Raw genomic sequence first — 26,437 nt, forward strand, 5'->3', positions numbered from 1 at the left:
CAGAATTTTAAGGTCAGATGTGACATGTTTGAGCATTGGCGGTCCTCTTTTTAAAAATTAACAGCAACAGAATGCTTGCCTGTTGGGCTTTGCCATGACATGCTCTTGGCCCTTATCCACTGTTTGGCTGAATATATTTTCATTCCACATCCCAGGGAAATAATTAGAGAATTATCATATTACTTAAGAAACTAGCACAAACTATTGTACCCTATTTCACCCAATCAAAAGCAGTCATCATAAGAAATGTCCAACTGTTGTCTCAGAGCATCTCACATTCTGAGCATCTTAAAAACCATTTCAGTTGCCAAGACCCAAGGGCGCCCAATTCCTCTTTCTTTTAACATTCTCAGACATGTTAGTTAGTAGGTAATTTTGCAGTTAATATATACGACAGTGAGGCAAAATGTAAGAAAATGTAAAGGTCAAAAACATGTTTCCTTTATGAAAAAAAATGAATGATAATGACATAATTTTTTTCAGCTCATCAGGTTCTTTGCTAAGTGCCTCTGTTATTGTCAGATCACTAGTGTATAACAAAGAAGTGCTTTCTGTAAGCTGCTTCATTAGGCTGCCCTGTAGGACCTCACCTCCAGACCTTTCACTAATCTGTTGGCCAGCTCAATAGTCTTGTTAGTTCTATTCACTTCTTCCTGGCAGCAGATTTTCTCAGCTGTAGCCTTCTCAAAGGCGGTGGTGAAGGCAGCCAGGTTTGTGTCTAGTTCCTTCAAATAAAAACAGCAAGAAACAAGTCTAGACATTCTAGGAACAAGCAACAAAAATACCACTGCCATCTTATTTTATATTTTGGTAACTTCAATTAGAGAGACAGAAAAAGACAAATGTGATTGGTCTAAGCATCCCTTTCCCTTTCCCCGCCCTCAATTCACATGATCAGGAGAGGTGAACAGAAAAGGCTGAACATGCCATTTATTGGTAACACTTATGTAGATTGCAAACATGTAGGTAACTTTTCAGTCAATAAGGTTGCAATCCCATGTACACTTTCTTAGGAGTCAGTCCAACTGAACTCTGTGAGACCGACTTACAAGTCAATATGCATAAGATTCTGCGGTATATGTCACCAAGGGTACATTCACTCAACCTCATTTGTTGCTTATTTTCAAAGAGGGTTGATTCTTATTGGTTCACCTCTCCTTTATCCGGTTCAAATGTGGTGGACTGTGGTCTGGCCCGTAGACATCAGCAATCAAGTCTCCATGTACAAATTTTTGTACATACTCACTAGTTAATTCAATTTGGGTGGATCCCAAAGCCTTGTTTGCAAAATCAAAGCCTAGAAATGTCCCACATCTGCTGCCAAGACCAATAATAGGCACAGTTATGTTGTGTAAGCAGAATTCTGCAGTAACGGCTTGCATCAGTCACATAGTCGTAAAAAGGGTCTTTGTACTAGGACAGGAAGATTACACTGAACTTTAACTATAAGCGTACACACCACAGTCCACCATGAGGAAGTTCCTAACAAACAACAATTCATTCTTTTGGAAATTTGCAGGTACCATTTTTTAATGCAGTACTTTGAGTCTCCATTGGGTTGCTAGAGGCACTGGGAATTTGGGCTCATAATATTTCACAGATATTGCAATGCATTAAAATATTGCAATGCATTAAATTATTTTATAGGTATAGTCCCCCCCCCTTTTAGTTTACCCTTGAAGGATTGAAATATCTCAGATAGAAAAACATAGAAATATACAAAGGTGCAGTAACATTGTTATGAACCCTTACAATGGGTGAAAGTATAGATAAGTAAGATTTTCATAAGATCTGTTGGTCCTTGTTAGAGGTGGGAATAATTCAGATTGGTGTGCTAAAGTGCTTCTGTTTCTATCTATGGCATACTTTAAGTCTTGTGTTTAGAATTTAATTTTATATTTCCACTCTAGAACTTTGGTTTAATGCAACTCCAGAGTTGGTTTTTTTTTTAAACAGACACTGTAAAGCTGTAGAAAATTCTGTAGTGATTAATGGATGGGAGAAAGAGTTTGAGTTCATCTAGGTAAAAAAATACGACCTGTGGAATGCTGCCAGAAGTAGCAAAACCTCTGGTGGGCTGGTGAGAAAGAGCTGTTTAGGGACTTGAAATTTGCCTGGGGGCAGCATTAACTTACCTAAGCAATTTTCTAAAGATTTCATAGTATGAAATATGGACAAAGAAAATGTATGCAACTCCATCTTGAAGACTGCTTCTCCCTTTCCTCATTCAGGTTTCTTTGAAATATTTGCTCTGCTTGACTTCTCCGCCATAAAATGGTAAGTTGGGGAGGAAGCATACTCATTATTTGAGGTGGAGAGAACAGACTTCAATGGAATGCAGAGAACCATACAGCAGAGGCCCATTCGCTCAGAAAGGCCATAAAGGCTGAGGGTTATGGCTGTGGTTCTCAAACTTTTTTGACTGGTGGATCCCTTAACCTACTGGGTCATTGGTCGTAGCTCCCCATTAGTGTTACAATCCTATACATTGTACAGGGTGGCAGGTTTTTCATGCAGATTCTGCAGCTCTCCTAGCTGGTTTCCACAACTCCTCAGAGAGCTATGACTTACTGTTTGGCAACCACTGGGTTACAGGAGTGAAGAAACATGTGTGCACCTGTCCTCCAGTGCATATTCCTTCACACCAAACACCTACACTTTGCCGACTCTGTGATACTGTGCTGACTTTTTAGGATTAGTGCTCAAATGGCAAGAGGAAAAGTAGGGGCCTTTTAAAGAAATCCATAGTCATCACTCCTGATTACACCCATTTTATCCACATCCTGCACCCCATAAGCTCTGAAAACATACTGAGGTTGACCATCATAACATGTTAGAAGCACGTCCGTGCAGGTCATTTGTATTTGGCCAGATTATGAGCATGGATTGTAAAGAACAGTGCAAACAGATGGCCAGGAGATAGTTGGTTCCAACACAATTCAAACCCCGCCTGCTATACAGATCCCACAGCAGAGGCTCAGTAGCTGGTCCAACATTGGGTAGTCCAAGGTAAAAAAAGGAAGATTACTGGTGCAGTCTGTTTTTTTCTAATTGTCTTGTAATGGGTAAAATTAAAATTTATTCACAGTCATTTGCATATGCAAATAGATGGTGATTTGTGTTTTTGTCACCCCATGAGAGATAACACATCCATATGAACTCTTCACATTTTGGATACTAACTAAATAATATACCAGAAAAATATTAAGTTAGCTTATTACACCACTTTTCCCCTCCTTTTCCTGAATTACCAATAAGACATGTCCCTTCCCTTACAGTTTGTGCATATCAATGTGATTAATTTTTTTGCAGTGCCAAAACCTCTCTCTTTTTCTTTTAAAGCATTGCCCTTTTCAAAACAAGGGGAAATTCAGTATAGTTTCAGTGCCACAGTGATCAAACAGTGTCACATCACTATGGCAATTGGTGCCCAGGCCAAGAATACAGATCAGCTTTAATTGTGCAACGCCTTATTGCTGGTGCATGTCAATCAGAACCTATGAATTGAGAAAAATTTGCTCTGTTCATTCTGTTAAATGATGTATCCAATTAAACCTGTTAGAATTCATGATCTTCAGTCAAGGTTAAATGAAAGTAGTTACTCCTGTCAGCTAGGTGATTAAATGCTGCCTACATCAGGCACATTTATGTGCAAAATTAAAATTTTGGTATAAAGCATGAATCTTTATGCATGCCAGTTAATTATCTTGCAGTTCCTTCTACTTATTAAATGCCCACAGCATTTCTTCTTAATCATTAGCTTCCTTTCAAAACTTGCTTCATACTCTACATTATACCAAATTTCAATGTTTAAATGAAATGCTGTATAAATGAAAACTTCCTCTTTTCAAGGATTTGGCTGTTGCTACGTTACTGAAAGATAACCGTTATTAACAGGGGTTTTTTCCCCCCCTAGTCATTATGCAAAAGATCTGTTTGTGTTGTGCTGCAGGATTCTGAGCCACTGTGATAGGAATCCCTTGTGTTATTGCTGCCTGCTGGTCATTTTTGCTTTCTTTAAACCTACCTGGGACTTCTGCTCGCCAGCCAAGCGCAGAGGTAGTAACATGGAATGCCACAATATAACAATCAACCTAGCAATAATGGGCAAAATGCTCTGTGCCCGCCCTCTCAGAAAATGGAAGCAGTGAAAACCGTCAAATATCAGCACAGTTTTAATGCGCTGGAGGAGGAAAAGGGAAAACCTCGGCAAAAACACCACAGTCCCTCATGTGAAATGGAGTGCCACTGGAAACTGCTTTGTTGGGGTTTCTCAGTAAATAATTATCAGTCTAAAAACTGCATCTGAGGAGGAGGGCAACTTACTTCTAGTGAAATACAGCTATTTCTATCATGAATTCCAACAATTATACATTCTTGAACACCTCTAGGAGACAAAGCCAAGAAGAAACCTGTAAAGAATGATAACACAGGACTACACACATTTTGTTGTCTTAAAAGTTAGACCTATTCTTGGGTATTTTTGGGGTGCTGAATCAGTTTTGCCTGATTGGCCCTAGTTTTGGGGTACAGCATAGCCACCTTATATGCCGATTCAAGCAGCTTCCTTGCGCAGAAGCCTGCTCTTCCTCATACGGAAGCTGCTTGAATCGGCATATAAGGTGGCTATGCCGTACCCCAAAACTAAAGCCAATTGTGCAAAACTGATGTAATTTTTGGATTTAGCACCCAAAAAGATCCTAAATTTATTAAATCATCCTTGGCAACAAAAAAAGAGGTGTTTTTTTTTTGTAGGCCTGTGTAATCCATAGCTCAATGCATAGTGCAATCCTTTGCTTATATACTCAGAAGTCCAACTGAGTCCAAGTAAGTGTGTATAGGATTGCAGACCATCTGTCTGCAAGATCAATCACCCTAATTCCTAACTGCAACGTGAGGTCATACATAAGCAAAGATCCAGAGAGCTATGAACATTGGAAGTTGTGTACTGGTCTCCATCTTGACTGAAAGGAGCAGAAAGGAGAAAGAAAAATTTTATGCTGTCATTTTGTTTGTGTGAGATTCTTCCCTTACACATCCACAGGCCCTTGCTGAATAGGGTGGGTTATAAATAAAACAGGTACATTTTTTACCTGTTTACCTGAAGATGGCTAACATCCACTTCCTTTGAAGTGCTTCAGTTTCCCAAAATCACCAAAGAATTCAAGTCTGTACCATCTAATTTAAGGATTACTCTTAAAGATTGCATGCATCCAGCTTTTATTGGCATCCGAGCACTGTGACAGTTTTGACACTACCTTCAAAACATATTTCAAATCCCTGTACTGTTGTTTGATTCTTTCTCTTCTTAAAATATTCTTAATACGGCCTCATTTGATGTCACAACATGATGGCATATTAACATTTCTGAAACATTATATCAATGTTGCAAAGCAGACACACCAGAAGATTACAACATTAGAAACATGTAAAAAGTGAACGAATAGATGGGTAGTTTTCATAGTGGAAAGAAGTAAGGAGTGAAACCTCCCAAGGATCTGTATTGGACAGATGCTATTTGTCATATTCATAATTGTTTGTAAACTATCTGGAATCAGGGATGTAGAGCCAGGTAGTCTGTTATATGGAGGAAACCAAATTAATCAGAGCAATAAAAATCTGTTGGCATCCTTCAGTCTCAGAAGACTATGGTGTCACGCTCTGAATGGTGGCTCTGGCACAGAGTGTCCTCTCCAGTGCGCGAAGCCTGGGTGAAGTAGGTATGGAGGATAGGCTGTTACCCATGCAGCAAATCCCCCCTCTCCACGTCGCTGAAATGGTCCAATGGAAAGGCAGAGGCCAATACGGTTGGTTCCAGCGGCGTCGCAGGAGTTGCCAGAACGTGACTCTGTTCAGCCACGAACTGCCTCAGGGACTCCGGCTCCGGATTTTGCCTCCTGGGGGCTGGGGATAAGAATAGGCCCTCAGTTTGGCTGTACTTGTCGTAAGAGGCGACTAAACAGCCACCGGGTAGATGGGACTCGTTAGCCTGGGAAGGCAGCTCATCTGAGAGAAGGAAAACTCTGATCCCAAACCTCCACTGCCTTGTGGCTACATCCAGTTATGGAAAAGGCTTCAGGAGTCAACCTCGAGGCAAAATCCGGAGCCGGAGTCCCTGAGGCAATAAAAATACTGCAGTTTTATTTTGCCCATCTGGGCTTGTGTAGCACAATCCTAACTTGCACTGGAAACAGGCAGACCAAGCCTGCACTGCATCCAGCACAAGTTTGGGGTTGACAGCAGACCAGCCTGGGGCAAGGGGAAATGCTTCCCCTTACCCTGTGTCACGCTGCAGCAGCCCCAATGGGTCTACTCAGATCTGTACCACCTGATGAGAATCCTGGCCCCACCTCCAGTTCCCTGCCCGCCCATCCATGGTCCTACCGCTGCACACCCTCCCCTGCCCCAAACTGTCTCCCTCTTGCCTCCTCCCCAGCCTCCTCATGTCCCCCCCAGACCCCTGCATCAGCCGAACTCATTCACTGTTTCCCTGGGGCCCATGTCAGCATGGGGAGGCCAGCGTACATCTGTGTGCCAATCTATATCCCCTCAGAGTGATGCAAAAGTGTTTTATGGCACTTTTGTGACACACCCAGGCTGGCGCAAGGGACTTGCATTGGCCCATGTACTGGTCTGGATTGTGCTTAAAAAAACTCAACTGCTTAAAAAAATTTTTATTTTTTACTGCAACCTGATTTTCTGGTAGTTAGCAATCAGTGCAGCATCCATGACATACAGATTTATGTTGTTAAACTGTAGAGCAGACCATCTTGGGTGAGATGTAAGATGCCTGGTAGGAACCTGTAGATAGCATTGCCACCATTTTATGGCCCTACTCCTGTTACATTGATATCAAAGTAGCATTTTTTGAACAGGTATGGATCCAAAAAATGATAAACTGATGAAGAAAATGTATTCATGGTGTACAGTTACCAATTCTGCAATCATTAGTGGAAAACTTTTCCAGCACAGCATTATAACTCTTGTGCAGGGACTTGTGCAAATGAAGGACTCAGTGTGTGGGGGGGTCACTTTAATTCTATTTTCACTACTTACACTAAGTCAGAAACAGTCTGTCCAAAGGAGGGTGGGGTTTTTTTTTTGCTAGCAGAAGGGCACCTTTGGATCTAAGACACAGCAATTATTTTGTGTGTGTCAAGATGCTATGAAAGACCCAGGAAGAGGACTAGAACTAAGTGGTGGCGGCGGCGGCGGCGACTTCGGCAGGGGGCCATGAGTTCCAAACCCTCCAGATGAGCAGGCAGCTCTAACTATAACTCATCACCTGGCATCAATACCAGCTCCAGCAAGCCTCATTCTTAGAGCCTTCCCAAGCTAGGTTTGGTAGGTGGATGAGTGTGAATGAAGCCCTGAGACAGGCAAGAGTGTGGGAATGATGGGGAAAGGGAAGAAGAGAGATGCCTTGCAAAACACACGCACAACCTCGCTCATTACACTCCTTTAGCCCTAACTCACAAATTCTTGCACACACACAATTTCACAAAGTTTTTTGTGCACATGCCATATGTGTGGTTGCACAACCATTGGAGGAAGGTATAGAAAGCAACATAAGTATAGGCCATGTTCAAAAGACTGAAAAATAGTGACTTGTTAGAAATGGCAGGAACAAACATTACATGGCAAAAGTAAGCAGGAAGAAGGGTCAAGCCCTTTTTGATAGTGGTATCACAATTCTAGAATATTCTTCCTGGGGAGATCAGTGGAGCTTTCCTCTCTTCCTCCTTTTAGATGGATTTGGAAAATATTTGGTTGCCAATACATGTATTTGGACAGGCATTTAATTTATTTTCTACTGTTTAACCTGTTTCAATACTGAGTCCATTTATGTAGATGTTTCATCTATTTCATCTGTGTGGTTGGTGAGCATACCTAGTACAATACAGTGGACTCCTGCTTTACAATGGTATTCCAGAGACAACACTGTATTGTGAACAAAAGGGGAGCTGGGGGGGTGGACTGGTAAATGCGGCACACTTTGCAATGCACCATGTAAGAACCCCTCCCCCTCAGCGTCGGAGCTGGAGCCATTCAGGGTAGTAATGGTACTTTGCCGTCGCTGCCCCAAATGGCTATGATGCAGAGGGGCATCTACATGGCATGATGCAGAGCATGCCATACTTACCACTTCATCCCCTCTAGCTCTGCATCTGATTGTGAAAATATTGTAATGTGAACCCTGTAATGGATTTTTTTTAAAAATAATTCATTAGACTTCAGAGGTTGAAGTTTCTGCCACAGAACCAAGCTATTTCCCACTCTAAAGGGTGATTTAAATGTGCACTCTGTAGGAGCCATGGTTACCAGTTTACCCAGTGCTGTAATGCTACAACTAAAATTACAAGGCTACATCCTTCCCTCAATACACACAGCCATAGTGTTAAAAGTGCTGCTAAGTTCTGACAGCCCAATCCTATACTTGGGTCTGCCACCGGGTGCAGCGGCGCCTAAATGGTGACTGCTGTATCCAGCGACACTGCTGGGGCTGCTGGAGGTCTCCTTGGGGGAAGGGGACTTTCATCCCCATCCTCCGAGGAAAGCCCCAGACCATGCAATTGGGTTTCTCAAGCCAGTGCCAGCTATTTTGCCAGCACAGACTTGAGAACCTCTGCATCAGGCTTTGCAGCCCAACACTGAGGATAGGATACAGTACAGCAGCTCCACTGGTCCCATTCCCTTCCGGATCAGTCACTTGCCCTGCCCTACCCTCCCTCCACCCCAGAATGCCTCTCCCCTGTCCCCAAGACCCTTACTACCACCCACAGCTCTTACCTTGTTCCGGGGGGGTCCGTCTGGTGCTGGCAGCCCCTCCTTTCCAGGTGTTATGGACATAACTTATGGCACATTTGCGGCACCCAGCACTGGCACTGGAGCTCAGTGCCAGCGCTTGGCCCACAAAGGACTGGACCCTGAGATGCCACCAAATGCTTGTATCCACATAGCTGATTGACCTGTCTATAACGCACAAGGCCCTGTTGACAGCAACTGTAAGCCCATTGTAAAGTGAAACTTGTGAGTTCACTGTAAAGTGATTTAATTGTAAAGTTGACCCATTATAAAGGTCCATTGTATTTGTCTGCTTTGGGGCTGATTATGACCCTCACGGGTGCCTCAAGGTGTTGAGAGTGTTCTAAGAAAAGTGAAAACAAATATTCTAAAAACTTTGTTATAGACAAGGTTTCTTGTTATAGACAAGAAAATAGTGAGATAGATTTGTCAATCACATTGCTTTCTCTACCTTTCTCACTTTCACACACACAAAATTCCCCACAAATGATCAAACCAAAAAACAATAGGAGAATGTATGTTAGTAAAAAGTCATTGAATTAATACTAGCATTACAGCTGAATGACCAGGCCAATTTCTGTGGATTATTGGACAAACGCTGAAAAATCAATATCTCTATTGAGAAACCATCTTATAGAATTTAAGAAAAACCTGGAACATTTTGAGTTCAAATGTTCATTGTTCCCTAGTATTATTTCAAATTCCTGTTTGAAGTTAAATGGTCATATCATAAATAGAATGAAATGTTCACCTACTGGTGGATTTTATCCCTTGTTTTTATAACTAGCTTTGTTAACTTGGAAAAAGTCAGAAAGGTTAACGGCAACTTTGTACTTCATTATTCCTTATCAGCCAAAAGGCTCAGGCTTGCTGTTCTGAACCAGCATGGCTTTTATAATCCACTAGTCCTAATGTCAAAAAACAGCTGCATGGTGGTGTAATTAAAAAAAGATTTAAATTTTTAAATTATGAGGTTTAAATTATTAGCTGAAGTAAATACAGTTACAAATATTGACTGCAAATGGCATTGGTTTGCTCAATTATTATGCAATTTTACATGAAAATAAGTTCCATTGAATTTCAAAGAGGTTTGCTACTTCTAAGAAAGGAGGCCTTTATTTGCAATCTTAGAACCAAATCACATGTTACCCAAAACGGAATCACCTTGATTTTTGCTTTGAAAATCACAACCTGGAGGGACCCATGGAAGAGGATGGCAGGAGTGGTAAGAGGGTTGGGGGGGGGCTTTTAAGAATTTGCCCCTACTGTGGTTCAACTCTCTTTCATGCCCCCACCCCAGCCAGAATTTAGAAACAACAACTATGGGCACATTGGGGTAATGTTAAATTTGGTTCTTAATTCCCACCAAACAGATTCAGTATTTTGCAATTACATACATATTTGTTCTTACTAATTTAAATACACTGTATTGCGAATGGCAATAAAAAAAGGGTTTAATTGTCATTTTTCAATACACATTGGCAGCTATATGTAGCACTTGTTGAACGAATCTAGCAGGTGTGGTCTGCCCTATTGAGAAGGAGCAATTCTTTTCCCTTTTATGTTGATACATTATCTGGAACAGAAAGCTTAAACTGACAGTACCAATATATCCTTCCCTGAATTGTCACTGGAAGATAAATGGAAACTTGACCATTTATGGCAGGAAAGTGCATTAATCTGAGAAACTTGTTCTGTGACTGGTGGTTTAAGCTAGCCTACAATCCAACATGGCTGCTGCCTCAGTGTTTTATTTTATATTACTTCTTTGCATGTACCCAACAGAAGCATGGATTCAAGTGCACAGACACTAGAAGCACTCCTTTCAGATACCAAAGAGAAAGCTCACCTACATATCCTCTACTTAGCCAACAGGTCAGAAGAGAAAGTCATGTAATAGTGTTTTGTAGTGCACCAAGAAAATGGAATACATTCAACAAATATTCAGTCTGAAATTTCAATTATCTCCATTTAAATATTGTACACTTTTAATTGACAGTTTAAATTGGCTTATAAGGAAGTTGTCATATTTGGTATCTAGCAGGTGGGAAATGAGCAACATAATTAGACAGAAGACTATAAGACTTACTTCGAGCTTCTTTCGGATATGATCAAGTTTTTCAGCTGCAATGACCAAGTCTGTGTTGGCCTGAGCCAGGGATTGCCGTTTTAGGTCCACTTCACAATATACCTACAAAGTTAAACAGGAGAGGATTTGCTGCTGTTGCTCTTTTTACTCTTTATAATGTCTGATTGCTGTTTCTAAGATGCTACATATTGTGAAGTGTTTTGAATTTGTTTTTCAATTGTGTTTTCAATTGTATTCATGTTTTTGTATTTTTTATTTATTGTTGTAAGCCGCCTTGGGTCCCTTCAGGGAGAAAGGCAGGATGCAAATGCAGTAAGTAAGTAAGCAAGCAGGAAAATAAATAAATAAATAAACAAACAAATAAACAAACACATTTGATTTATTTATTTATCATAGGATTTATTTTAAATGAAGGTTCAGACCACAGGAATTAGAACTGAAACAAATACACACCCTAAAATTCTCTTTTGCAAACTTGGATATAAAATATTATTATTATTATTATTATTTTATTAATTTATACTCTGCCTTTTTGCCCAGCGGGCACACAAGGCGGCTTACAAACACCTTAAAAATACATTAAAAAATATGCTCCAAATATCTCTATATTCAGCAGCAAATGATGGTTGATCTGACTCTGTTTGCCCTTTTCAGGTGGTGATTGAGACCCCAATCCTGAGTTCCTGTTGCACGTTACTGTGGCAGCACCAAAAATGGCTGCTGCAGCATCCTACATGCCCACGGCAGCTGTGGGTGGCACCTCAGGAGAAGGGGACTTTCATCCCCTTTCCCTGGGTAAAGGTAATAGCCCTGCAATGGGGCTACTCAATTCACCACCAACCAAAAGGTTGGCGGTGAGGTAAGAGCCTTCTTGTCAGGCACTGAGCCTGACATGAAGGCTCAGGATCTGGTGGAGCGATGCTCCACCGGTCCCACCTCCCTCTCTCCTGCTCCCTCTCCCTGGCATGCCTCCCCCACCTCTCCCTCCTCCCGCCTCACCGTCATGCCTCCTCCCCTCCCTCTCCCCGCCCTCCACCTGCCTCCCCCTGGAACTCCGCCTCCCCGTCTCCTCCCACTTTCCTTTCCATTGCTCAGCGGTTTGTGCAACCAGTTTGTACAACCGCCAGCCAGCGCTGGGCTAGCACAGGTGCTCACCTGGTGCGTGCCATCGGTAAGCTGGCGTGTTGAGCTCAGGATTGGGCTCTGAGAAGGTGGTGTAGGCCCAGATACCTTGACTTTAATTCACTTGACTGACATTGCTTTGCTCCTTCAACGGTTTTAAATTATAGCCTCATTCAAATTTTGTCCGTGTGCTTTACTCATTTGTCCAATTTCATCCAACTTTCCACAATGTTCATCATGTTTATTTTACTTCTGTTTATTTGCACACATTCTCATGTGGGGCAGTCCAATCCTGAGCTGCCTGGAGCTTCCGGATCCAGCAGCTCCACGGAGGGCTCCCGCCGGATCCTGCGCCTCCCGTGCTACCGCAGGAGGCTCCTCGGGAGAAGGGAATGTTCGTCTCCATCCCCCGAGTAAGGGGAGCAGCCCTGCAATGGGGCTACTCACTTTAGCGGCAACCTTTTGGTCGCCGCTAAAGTAAAGGCGCTCGTGTATGGCGAGCAGCCCTGCCCGAGTGCCTTGGATCCTGTGGAACTCGGCTCCACGGATCCTCCTCTCCCCCTCCCCTGACACGCCTCCCCCACACCCCCAGCCACGCCCTCACATTCCGTTCCGCAGCCCGGCAGTCTGGGAGACTGCCAATCCGCAGAATCCAGGTGCCCGCCACATGCCAACCCAGCTCCGGTCGGCGCTGGGCTAGCTCTGGTGGGAGCCTAGAGGTAAGCCCCACAAACGTGCCTTACGACACGTTTGCGACTGTAGTTCGCGGCACGGAGCCGCGGCACAGACCACAGGATCAGGCTCTTATATAGTTATTTACATTTTTCAGTGGCCAAAATAAATTTGCAAGCTACAGTATATAAGGTTATGATTTGAAATTCATTCATTTTTTTTACTTTCAGCCTTGCTCTGGTCACTAACCAGACAAAAGTGCAAGGTATTGCTGTAAAGCAGTGTTTCCCAACCTGGGCGAGGGGTCGCAATCTCCCAGGGCAGGAGTGCATGTTTTTATTTGGGACGCTACCCATTAAGGAGGATAGCAACCTGACCAGAGACCTAGGTCATACTAATGTAGGTGCCATTAGTATGGCACTTCTGGGCGTCGCCACCACTGAACACAAGTATGTTAAAAACAAGTATTTTTTTACTTACATGTGCTCAGTGGTGGTGGCAAAACCGGGAAGTGCTAACAGCACCTACCCTCCTTAAGGGGGTAGCATACCAAAAAATGTCGGGAAGCTGCGCTGTACAGCCATGCATTCCTACACAGAGTTTTCTGGTGGCTTGGATTAGCAGGGGCTATGACTAATGGCAGGATGAACCTGGTTCCCCTTTAGCCAGTGTAAGTGACTGTTGCTCAGGATTAAAAGGAGCCCTCTGCATGTAGCTTTAAGAGCATTCAATTTTATTCTATGAGAGAGAGAGAGAGAGAGAGAGAGAGAGAGAGAGAGAGAGAGAGAGAGAGAGATACTTACCATACTGATATCATCCTATACTTAGGACATCATACTGATACTTAGGATTTTGCCACGAATTGAGATTATTTGTTTTAATCACAGAATGCAAGGAACCAAAGGTTTAGGTTAGATAAGAGGTTTAGTAGTTTCTTTCCCCTATATTTTACACTATTAAACCTTTTCTTGTTGCGTTCATGCACTTGCAGTTAAGATTCGGTCTTTCGTACGATAGAAAAGTACAATATGGAACACTGAAATCTTTTAGAAGATGAGATAAATTAATGATGTTCTTTATTTGCTTTATGGTTTCAACCAAGCAATAGTAAATATGTAACCATGCAGAATATATAATCAATATGGACACCCCTGAAGTTTGCACAAATGGTAGAGGCTAAATTAGAGAGAAAATAAATTGCCAATTTAAATACGCATAAACACATGCATGCACAGAGAGGATCAATTCAAGCCAAATACTTACATATATCTTTTGGAGGTGTTCACACAATAGGAAAGCAGATTGATAGAGGATAGAGGAAATGCTAAATATGCATCATGACAAACAGTGAAAAATTAAGTATTGTAACTTACATTAATTACATTCTAGTAAGATGAATAGGCTGCTCAACATTAATGAGAACATACACCTTTGTCTAAGTTTCACATCTACCTGTGATAAATGTGCTAATGGTGATAAAATATATCATAGTAGCATTTGAATTAACAGCTCACTAATAGATTGACACATGAGTATGAAGAAAGCATTTAATCATAAACACGGCACCACACCCAACAGCAAATCCTCTTTCATGTATATGTCAAAGAAACCGGACCTGGTATAAACATTACAATCCAGCTTTAGTTAGTACATACTAAAATAAATTTATGTCATTGTAACCATGCAGTATTCAGGATTGTACTTCAAGCCATATGAAGCATAATGTGGTTTATGGACCTTTTAATTAAACAGCAACAACAATTTCTGAATAGAAAGGGTGTGTTTGGCTCAGTGCAAAACACACACTGACTCCTTCTCAAGTGAGAGCAGTGAGGTAGTCAAACAAGTCTTTTTGGGGGCTTGATCCAAATCGCACTGAAGTCAGCATACAATTTAACTTATTTTAACAGGAGTTGGTTCCAGCAAATAGGAGACCAGGAGGGCTTAGTAGAAGAGTACATGTTTGGCATGCATCAAATCACTCTCATAAGACAGGGTTTGCAACAAAATCTACTCTACGATAACACTATACAAATTCAGATTCAAATAAAATGTTAAAAGAAAATTCATTAGCAGGGCAAGAGATGAGGTGTGGTCTGGTGGTTCTTGCCTTGGAAGGGAGACCAGAAAGCAGCTGACAGACCTCATGAAGGCACTGTGAGAGGGTGTGGAATGCGGAGGAGTCAGCTGGAGATGGATAACAACTTGAGAACTGACCGAGGGGGAAATGTGGCTGCTGTGAGAGCTTGCACAGTACATAGCACAACCAGCACTATGGCTGCACTTGGATGGAAACATCTGTGTTGAGGGAGTGTGAATTCTTTTCACAGAATGAAGACTTGTAAAATAGTGAATAATGAATTCACTGTATAATTCACACTGTGAATAGTGAATTCACTGTGTAAATCACCTTGAGTTCTGCATAAAAAAGTGGTATATAAACACTTAAATAAAATATATTGGCATATTTATCAGTCAAAATGCATAAGAGAAAGCTACATGACAAATCATTGTAATTTTCCATAAAGAACCCTGGAACTGCATGACCTGTTTTAATGGCTATGTTTCAATTTCTTCAGCCTGAGGATGTGGACAGGTTGTTTGGAAGTGGGAGGCTGACCAAGTGCTTTCTGAACACTTTCTGAAGTGCCTGCCCTACTTGGGTTTTTAAAGTAGCAAGAGGTGGCCTAGCAGAGGTGGGGGGAGGCTTCTCAGACCCAATCCCATGGTGGTCCAATTCTTGCACCACTGTGGTCCATGTGGAATTGCACCAGCAATTTCACTAACACAAGTCCAAGTAGATGCGCAGCAGAGGCAAAAGTAGGTGTATTACTGATCTAGGAGAGCAGTCTCACAAAAACATCTAATTTAGGGCACAATCCTGTCCTGTGCTGGAACATGCAAGCCAAGAGGCTTGTGCTGTATAGGATAGAATAGGATAGGAACCAAACGCGGCTCAGCTGGAGGCAAGGGGAAACATTTCCCCTTAACTCCGGGTAAGGACTGCTGGGCCCTATGGGTCTCCTCGGACTTGGAGTCACTCCGTTCTCCCTGGGAACGGGGGTTGGGATCTGGCATAACTGCCAGATCCTAGCCCCGCCTTCTGCTCCCCACCCACCCTCCCAACCCCAGGGCAGCCCCCCACCCCCCACCAAGGAACACCTCCTCCCCGCCTACTTCAGAGCCTTTTGTCAGTGCAGCCAGGCCGATGCAAGGTGCTTAGAGGAAGCTGGCATGGAGGCTTGCATCAGCCTCCGCAGGCCGGTGCTTCTCTGAGCGCTGGCCCAGCTTCCTCCCAAGGAGGTGCAAACGTGCCTTATGGCCGTGCCTTATGCGCTGGCCCAAGTCAAGGGCTGGATTGCGCCCTTAGTGCATTAAGATTCAGGCTGCAATCCAGTGGGTCTTGCTTATGAGTAAATATGAACAAGATTGCACTGTCACTCTTGGAAAAAAAAATGTGTTTAGGATTTGGACTTCAGGCTTCTTGAGAAAGGCAGAAGCCCTAGTTACAGCAGGAGAGAGAGAGAGAGAGAGAGAGAGAGAGAGAGAGAGAGAGAGAGAGAGCATGTGTGCATTCTGAATTACAAAGGGAAGCTGACATTTATCCAGACAGGGTTCAGCCTGGACACAGATGCTCCAGCTGGGCATGTCTCAATTAAGCTATACAAAAAGTGCAGAAGCAGTCATTGAGAGAGTCTGTCATGGAGCCAGAAGGAGGAGTTCATCTGGTATCCATATGATGGACTTCTTACTGCCTCTGCCAAGCCCAAAACAACAGGACCTGGTGAAGTCTCTTCTCCCTTTGGAGCCTGACAGGCTGGAAATCAAGCCCTGTGGGGTGAAAGGAACTTCTAGTTCAAGGAGACATTACAGCCTTTAGCACTTCCTGTGAAGCAATAGTTTCCAGCCATTTTGCGCAAAAAACAAACAAACAAAAAAAAAACAACCAATAACTCAAAACCCAAATATTCAGTAAGGTCAGTTCTGACTTAGTGGTATTTCACAAATATTTTACTATTTTTTAAAATGTAGGTGAAAAGGACATTCATTTTATATAAAGTAATAAGAAAAGAAAGGAAAAGAACAAGTATTTTAGTATTTGGGGGGGGGGAACAGACAAAAAATAACCATACTGCTGTTAACAGTGTGCCTGTCGGTAATGGTGAAGGTATGCCCAGGAATCAGGGCCTCCAAGAAGAATTTTATCAGGGGCTACAAAGTTTATTTTTGTCCCCTTTCCAAAAGAGGAGGAAAAAGAGTGAAACAAAATGGGGGAAGGACAATAGCCAGAAAAGTCTCTAGAACCGAGGTCTACTGGGATTCCTGATGCAGAGCTCAGATTTCATCCAGTACACTTGGTCTCTTGGTTGGCCCTGCCTCTGTCTTTCACTTTCCATGGGGCCAGCCAAGATCCCAGAAAATTTCTGGCTCCTTTGGCACCTAGGCCCCCTTTTTTTGACCCTGGGACAAGATACACGTACTCCCTGCACCTGCCTCTTGTACGCCCTGCCTGGAACAGAAGTGAAGCGGTCTAGAAATAGGCTCAGCTGCCCAAAATATCACCACAGTCAGAGACCATGCCCTGCAGAAAGACAGCCCGGTAGCACTAAAGCTACCTATGCCTGCTAAGACAGTGCTTCCGTGCCATTTTCTCAGTGTGCTCCCAGAAGAAATTGCAATGGAATGGGAAAGAACAGATGATCTACTGACAATGTAACATGGACTTTCCATCGAAAGTGAGTGCACAAAGTGACTATTCCACAGCATACAGTGTGGAAGTAATCATAGCTGCAGGGTAAGCTAAGTGTGCCAGCTAAATGCAACTTTTTAAATCAGTATTACATCAACCACAGGTGTGTGCTTTGACCTAATTCTGAAAGCTTTGTGTGGGTGAACTTAAAGTTCCTTATATTTAAAGATATTTAAAGTTCTTCACAAAAGATTAATCATCCTCTCTATCGTTAGGGTTATTTCTGTCTAAGAATAATCTTTCCTGTATCTAAATGCCATACCAGCCTACATTCAGCTACAACCTTTAAAATGATCAAATCCAAATTTCTCCAGACCCTCCCAAAATGGTTGACTATTTTTCCAAATGCACACCATGGTGGTAAAATTATGGTTATAATTCTGTATGCAAAGAGATTAAATAACAATGTAAAGTTAAGAAATTTTTTTTAAATTCTTACCTCATGGAATTTAATGATATTAATAACCCATGAACAGAGGCCAGCTGCAGCTGAAGATTTTGCCCGTACAAACTCTGGGTTGAATTCTGGATCACTCAGATAATCTTCTTTTACAGCTTTAACCGTTGCTTCTGGAATGTGTTCTTTATCAAAATTGACAAGACTTCGAAGGAATTCATCCACCTAAAGAGCAAATAATGACATGGAACACCCATCTAATTGAAGTGATTTTTTTAAACATCTTGTTTGAATGTAAAGGTATAATGCAGCGGTTCTCAAACTCTGCAGAGAGTTAGAGCCACAGAAAGTCCTTTGGGGGGGGGGGAAGGCAGCAACGTGATCCCCAGGATTGCGTAGCTAAGGGGGTGTGTGCAGGGACTGGCATTTACTTACCAGTCCCTGCAGCAGCCTCCCAGGGGTGCAGGGAGCCCTGCGCAACCGTCTGCAGGGCTCCCCAGGTCTTAAAAAGCTAAAGTGGAGCGATCGTGCTCCACCTCTGCAAAACCAGAAGTGGAGCACGATCACTCTCCTTTCACTTTTTAAGACCTGGGGAGCCCTGCAGAACCCCTGGGGCTCCCCACACCCCTGGGAGGCTGCTGCAGGGACTGGTAAGTAAATGCCAGTCCCTGCACCCCCCCCTTAGTGATGCGATCCTGGGGATCGCATCGCTGTCTCCCCCCTGTCCCTGCTCCTTAAGGGGAAAGTGACCAGGGCTCTCTGGATGGGGCATCCCCAAGTGGGCCTAGTTTGAAAACCACTGGCATAATGTTTTGAACAAGCCTCCCTTGCTTATACTGTTACATGTCTGTGTCCCACTTCTTCCAATAGTGAGAGGGTCCAGGCTTTCCAATGGAGGAGACATAACTGTAGGCTTACAGCATCTTTGTAATAGTTTGTTTTATTTACATATACAGTATACAGGATTGACTATGAGGCTGACCGCAAGCGTTTGAAGTGGTTGGTGTTTATCCCACCCCTTCATGGCGCTGAAGCAAGCAGTACGAAGCTGCCTACCATTGGAGCTCCATTAACAACAGGGACGGCACTTAGGTGGCATTAATGGCTGCTCCAGCATCCTTCCCCTCAAATGGCTGGTGTGAGGTGTTGGACATCTTGGAATTGGCAGGAAGATTAAAGCAGATTAAGGTTGCAATCCTAACTTGTGCTGGAACAGGTAGGTGCAAGGCTGAGTAAGGGAATTTTATTCCCCTTACCCCATGTCACATGCCAACCAACCCTTACCCCATGTCACATGCCAACCTCCCTGGGCCAGCCCAAAATATCTTCTCTGGCACTGCTATACCAGCACCCATCTGTACACTGGCTCAGCCTGCTCCCAAGTAACAGTGAACATGTTTTACAGCACACTCATGACACTCAAGTCTATCTGCACAGGGGAGGATGCCAATGTTTCTCCCCATGACTTGACTTGACTAGACTCATGACTTGAGCCAGCACAAGGGCCTTAAGGTGCAATCCTAACCCGCGCTGGAGCAGGCAAGCTAGGAGGCTTGCACTGCATCCAACATGGGATTGTAGCGAGCAGCAGCTCAGCCATGGGCAAGGGGAAGCTCTTCCCCTTACCCGTGGGTAAGGGCTGCGTGCCCCTATAGGTGTCCTCGGACTGGTGCCACCTCTGGAGGTGGCACCAGTCTGAGGAGAGCGGAGTGGCTTGAAGCCGCTCCGCTCGCCCCAGGGACGGGCGTTGGGATCCGGCATAACCACCGGGTCCAGGCCCTACCCCTGGCTTTTGTGAGGTGCAGGAGAGTTCAGCCAGGGGAGAAACGTTGGCATCCTCCCCTGTGCAGATAGAAGTATCATGTGATCCAAGTCCAAATGATGTACTGAAAATAGACTAGAATCAATAATAGAATTGCCTAATAAACTTTTTTTTGTTTTCAGAGAATGGTCTTAGCTACAAGTAGATAATCTCTATGAAATTCCTTATTTCACTGTGGGCAGTGGTATATGAATTCCACCAGAAAACAGATTAACTTTAGGGTGCAATCCAAACCCGTGCTGGAGCAGGCAAGCCAGGAGGCTTGTGCTGCATCCAACGTGGGTTTCTGGCCAGCAGCGGCTCAGCCAGAGGCAAGGGGAAACTCTTCCCCTTACCCCCATCTCAGGAGGTGGCGCAAGTCCGAGGAAAGCAGAGCAGCTTGAAGCCACTCCATTCTCCCGGGGGACGGGGGTTCGGATCCAGCATAACTGCTGAGTCGCAGTCCTGCCCCCAGCTCCCCACATGCCCGCCCCCAGGACCTCCCATCGCCCACCCTCCCCCACCCAGAAATGCCCCCCTCCTGCCTCCTCCACACCTATCTTTGCCGCTTCTGTCAGCATGGGGGTGCTGACACAAGCGGCTGTGAGGAAGCCACTACGGAGGCTTCTGCCAGCCTCCGTGTGTCGGTGCATCTGGATGCACCGCTGCGGCTTCCTCCCACGGAGGCGCGAACGTGCTTCACGACCAAGTTAGGATTGCGCTCTTAGGGTCTAACTAAACATTCTCCTAACAGCACATCATGGCCATATGGATGACTAGTTTTGTCTATAAATAGCAAGCAGGGGTGGGAGCATGAAATGTGACAAAAACTGTGCTAGGGAATGGAGAGCTTTATTCCTTTTTAGCTGTCTTCTGGACTCTTGCAAGGCTTGGCCAGTGGCAAGACCACTGCGGACCACAGTTTGAATAGCACTGACACAGAGTACACTGAAAACTCTGCAGATTGTATTAGAACATACTGACTTTTTAGCATCTCCTCTTCCATAAAATGTTTACTTGAGACACAGCCCTCAAGGACTATGTTTCCAGGGGCTGCACTGACATTTAATAAGCATGATTTGGGAAAACTTGCTGTACAGAGAGAGTCATTACATTTTTTGTCCTCGATGACAGAATGTCAAAGGTGCCTGTAATTACTCTGAAGCATTTTCTGAAGTTCTTTGACAAATCCCTGCCATACAAGTTATCTTTGGCATTTTCTTCAAATAGAACTAGTAGGCCAGGTTCTAGAAACTAAGAAATACTTATTTAGACTGCTGCAGCACATTTATGGCACTGCATTAAGAACATATGAAGAGCCCTGCTGGACCAGGCTAAAGGCCCATCTACTCCAGCTTCCTTTATTTCACAGTGGGCATCCAGATGCCTTAATACACTAGTCAACAAGATACCAGTATCCTGTTGCCAATCTTTTGCATCTGGCATTCAGATAAGCCTATTTCTGAAACTAGGAGGTATACTCATCATAGTTTGTTACCTATGATGGACTTTTCCTCCATAAATTTGTCCAGTTCCGTTTTAAAGGTATGTAGGACAGATGCCATCACCACACCCTGTGGCAAGGCATTCCACAGATTAATCACATGCTGGGTATATAAATATGTTCTTTTGTCTGCAATGTTTTCTTTTGTCTGTATGTTCTTTTGTCTGCTGTCCTTTAATAGAAGATTCCTCCATTACTAGTATTACTAGTATTACTAGTACTCCATTACCACACATTACCTTACTCATGTACATCTTTGTGGTTTTCCAGCTTCTGTCCTTGGGAATCTTGCCACTGGGAGACAAAAGCACTAGAACAGCAGCTGTCACATTTGTAACAATAGCAGGCGGATTAGGGAAAGTCCTTAGCTCAGTCAGGTTCAGCTGAAATGATATAGGACGCACACCAGTATTAAAAGGTCAATTATAGTTCCACAAAGAAAAACCATAGTTATTTCAAGGGTATCATACTTTTCTGTTGCTAAAAGAAAAGATGCATACTTGCTTTTATGTTAAGGAAGCAAGAAGATTACAGCATGGAAGTAAGCTCACAGGTGCGTCACTTTAGAAAAGGAAATCCATGTTCAACAGAATGCTGGTGCGCCTCACCAAATAAACCACATACCTTGAAATATAAATGAATGATACATTTCCAGACACAAGGACAAGCATATCTTCGTATTTGGGTATCATAAACATTACTGATTAACAGCCCAATCCTGAGCTGCCTGGAGTGCGGGACTGCTGCAGCGCCAAAAATGGCTGCCGTGGTATCCAGCGCACCCTGGGCAGCTACTGTCAGATCTTCGGAAGAAGGGGACTTTTGTCCCCTTCCCCTGGGTAAGGGAAGTAGCCCTGCAATAGGGCTACTCGATTCTGCAGTGGCTCTTGAGTTGAGCTCCACCGGTCCTGCACCCCTTCCGCTCCGCTCCCTCCCCCATGCCTCCTCCCTGCCCTCCCCCGCCTCCGGAACACCTCCTCTCCACCTTCCCCCATGCCCCCTCACCTCTCTGCTGCCTGGTGGTCTGGGAGAACACTGGCCGGCAGACCGCCAGCCTCCCACCAGTGCTGGCCCAGTGCAGGCTCACACTGGGCCAGCTTCAGCACTTGACCGGTGCTAACCCTGGCAAATGTGCTTTACGGCATGTTTGCGACGGTGAGTGCCAGCAGTAAGCTGGTGCGCTGAGCTCATGATTGGGTTCATAGTGGCAACCTCAGTATGCAAAATGTTACATCTTCTGGCATTTCCAAAAATCAATGCACATACTAGCCAAACTGCAACAGACCAAAAAGCATCATGTTTGCCAAATAGGTGTTGCTTCAGTGTTAGACATACACCAATATTTGTTCAAATAATGAGAGCACAGTAAGAAAAAGAGCATGTGGTACTTCATGTGAATACCACTCTACCTGCATGTGTAGGTGGGACTAGCTTGCATGCTCCCCCTGCTTACACATGGATAATTTGCTCAACCAGGATTGGTTGGGAGCAAATAGGCAGGCATTCCTCTAAGGCAGGTGTTTTCAAACTTTTTGGCAAGAGGGTCACATCATCTCTCTGACACTGTGTCGGGGGCCGGGAAAAAAAGAATTAATTTACATTTCAAATTTGAATAAATTTACATAAATGAATATATTAGAGATGGAACTTATATGAATGAATGACGGTCTTGCAATAACTTAAGGCCTATAAAAGCCTTTCTTTTGCTGCCACTGCTGCATCACAGATGTGTAACAGCAAGCAGCGGAGGGAGCCCTCGTCCCACAGCTCTTGCAAGAGGCTGAACAGTTGGCCGTCACGCTGAGAGCAGTTGCATCGGGCCAGTGCAGGCTCCAGCAAGTCTCTGGAGGGCCAGAGGCTCATTGGAGATGGGGTCTCCTCGTGGGCCAGATTGGGAGTCCTTGAGGGCCGCAAGTGGCTCCAGGGCCAGGATTTGGGCACCCCTGCTCTAAGGGGCCTGGCAAAGAAGCCCTGCACCATTGTTGCTAAGGTCATGCAGTATTTCACATGAATGATTTTTGTGTGGTTCTGGACTCAAAATAGTACTTGTGGGCCATGCTCACATTACGGGGGGCAGAAGGGATCCAGACCCTTTACTTTTTATGCAGGTCACCTGAGCTACATATTTTAGAAGGCTACCAGGGGAAGGCTAAGTTGACTGAAATTAGAAAGAATCTGGGAGTGGGGTTTGAAGGTTCTGTGAAAGGCCTCCTGTCTTTCCCTCTCCATTATTCTAGCACTGGTTGGGGGAAATCTAAATAATCTTTGAACAGGAGCAGGCCCAGAACCACACGGTTCCTCGGATAGATAACAGATAAACACTGCATGTGACTAACTAGCTGAAGCATGCCAGCTATTAGGATTTGCACCCCATTTTGTGTTGGAAATTCTGATCTATCCTCAAGCAATACCTAACCACTGGGTGGGTGCCCAGCCCACCTCTACCATCTGCCAAGGATTTGCACCCATTTTTGTCAACATTGTATGGACTAGAGGACAACACTTCTGGAGATGGCACTTGCACACTACACCAGGCTGCTCTGTTCACTCACTTGCTTGAGGGTTTTGGGAAGACACAAAAAGTGGGTGCCTTCAGGAGCTGACCCCTGTCTGGGGCTGGGCACTGTGGATAAGGAAAGTCCCCGCCTCTGTCAGATCTTCTTTCTGGCATGAGCCTGGTCTGGAAGGCCCCTGGTCTCTTTACCAGGACACCCATCTGTCCTGATATCCCTCATTCAGACCTTTCCAGCTTCCCCTTGTGCCTCCTTTCTTCTAGCTCCTTTTTCAGGACCCTTATCCCTGGCCCTGAACTGGCCTTTTATCTGCCTTTTGTCCTCTTCCTCTTTCCACTCCTAACCTCCTGCTGTGCTGCACATTCTCACTTGCTGTCCATACTTCTTCTTTGTCTTGGTTCTCCTCCTGACTTCTGTGAACTCCTTTGATCCCTCACCTCTCTCTCTCTCTCTCTCTCCTCTTCTCTTCCTTGCCTGCCTTCCCTTTTGTAGTTTCCCACCCCCACATCCCCTTTGTCCTCTGCTGTATTGCCATCAGCTGGTGACCCACCAGCATCTTGTCACTCTGGGCTCATTCAACAACGATGTCATCACAGAGCGCAGGCCCGTGGAGCCGTGGCCCCGGCCAACTCCCCAAAGCAGTGAACAAGTCACACACTGGTACCCCAGTGACAATGGATGTGACGCAACTGTGGGAACAGTTTAAAACAGCAAAGCAAATAGTACTGTTACCCTGTTCAGTGTGTTCAAGGCAGCATTTGCTGCATTCAGAGCTGGCTCAGCTTTAGCAAGGTCGTTTTCAGATGCTTGATGCTGCTTTGTCACTTCTGCTTGAATAGCTGCTACCTAGAAAACATCACACAATAATTTTCATACCACTTATGGCCCTGCAGTCTTGCAAACAGAAACTGAAAACTTATATGCAGGATGCATACCCAATTCATGGAAACCAAGAAGGCAGGGACCGTAGTGCCATAGTACAACACACACTGCGCACGAAGAAGGTTCAATCTGTGGCATCTTCAAGTATGGCTGTAAAAGAGCTGTTTGAAACTCTGGAGAACTGCAGTTAAGCAGCCTTGACAATGCTGACCATGTGGACCAGTAGTCTGATTCAGTACAAGGTAGGTTCATGTTCAAGAACTTATATGTAGATATCATATGTAGGCACTGACAACTTCTATTATTTAACAGAGCACCACCAATGGACCTAGCTCAGTGCTTACAGGGCCCAAAAGTATTGCCAGATAGACAGGCAAGACCAATATGGAGAGAACTGTCAAAGTGTAATTGAAAAGAGGGTAATATAAGGTGGCTAAAGTGGTTCAGGAAACAATTTGTTAATGAAACACAAATGAAGATAAATTAATGCGTTCTCGCCTACCCAGGTTTAACAAAACAATATATAACCTGATGAAGCAACAAGCTCAGATGGTTTTGCTGGTCACAAAATATATTACATTTTCCAATAGCATTTTTTCATACTGATCACAGAAATACTTAGAAAAGTCCCAAGGAGCATGGCTTGAACTAGCATCTCATTTCATCTAGGCTTGAACAAGATGCTAGATGAGACACAGAGCAGGGGATGTTGCATTATGCACTATAATAAACTAGAACATGGGGTGAAGTGGGTCAGAGGATCGACACCGACTGGTAATTGGGCCATACACTGCCTCCTGAGGTGGGGGGGCAGTCATGGAGGCCTCCGCAATGCAAGGGGCATTTGTTGCCTTACCGTGGGGCTGCATTGAGCTGCATCAGTGCAGGGAAGTTGGATAGGATTGGGCCCTCAGACATTAGATAAACATTCTGCTTCATGATCCCAGAGCCTTATGTCCAACATATGCTCAGAGGTACAAGTAGCAAATTTCATTAATGGGGACACGATGAGAGAAGCAGATTACAGGGCAACTTTGGTTTACTTTACTCCAAGGACCTCATTATTCTCTGCACTTTGAGGTAAATTATATTACATCTTATACACATATGTATATTAGAGCTAAGTTTAAAATGGTCCTTGTGTGCCATTAACACGCCAGGCTCTGCAATTCATGGAGACTTTGTGCTATCGAGACCACTGCCTAGTCTGGTCCAATAAAAATAAAGTGTATAGTTAATCATGTCCAAATAGATTGTGCTGGTATATTTATTCATTCTTTAAATATCTCAGCTGTACCATTTGCAGATAGTCAAAGGCTATAACTATTATAAAATACCAGAAAAATAAGACCATAGGCCAGTCAGCCTAACATCTATACCGGGTAAGATGGTGGAATGCCTCATCAAAGATAGGATCTCAAAACACATAGACGAACAGGCCTTGCTGAGGGAGAATCAGCATGGCTTCTGTAAGGGTAAGTCTTGCCTCACGAACCTTATAGAATTCTTCGAAAAGGTCAACAGGCATGTGAATGTGGGAGAACCCATGGACATTATATATCTGGACTTTCAGAAGGCGTTTGACACGGTCCCTCACCAAAGGCTACTGAAAAAACTCCACAGTCAGGGAATTAGAGGACAGGTCCTCTCATGGATTGAGAACTGGTTGGAGGCCAGGAAACAGAGAGTGGGTGTCAATGGGCAATTTTCACAATGGAGAGAGGTGAAAAGCGGTGTGCCCCAAGGATCTGTCCTGGGACCGGTGCTTTTCAAATTCTTCATAAATGACCTGGAGACAGGGTTGAGCAGTGAGGTGGCTAAGTTTGCAGATGACACCAAACCTTTCCGAGTGGTGAAGACCAGACGTGATTGTGAGGAGCTCCAGAAGGATCTCTCCAGACT

General features: G+C 44.2%; 1 protein-coding gene across 1 annotated transcript in view; it reads right to left on the reverse strand.

Annotated features, from left to right (window-relative positions):
* Nucleotides 1-26,437, reverse strand: part of LOC136645409 (dynein axonemal heavy chain 11-like) — a 264,485-nt gene that overhangs the window by 55,971 nt on the left and 182,077 nt on the right. Inside the window, 5 exon segments of the mRNA XM_066621643.1 lie at nt 591-725; nt 10,895-10,996; nt 17,878-18,060; nt 21,380-21,523; nt 24,386-24,499. Of these exon segments, the coding sequence (XP_066477740.1) occupies nt 591-725; nt 10,895-10,996; nt 17,878-18,060; nt 21,380-21,523; nt 24,386-24,499 (678 nt within the window).

This window comes from Tiliqua scincoides, chromosome 1 (assembly GCF_035046505.1).
Source record: "Tiliqua scincoides isolate rTilSci1 chromosome 1, rTilSci1.hap2, whole genome shotgun sequence".
Lineage (NCBI taxonomy): Eukaryota > Metazoa > Chordata > Lepidosauria > Squamata > Scincidae > Tiliqua > Tiliqua scincoides.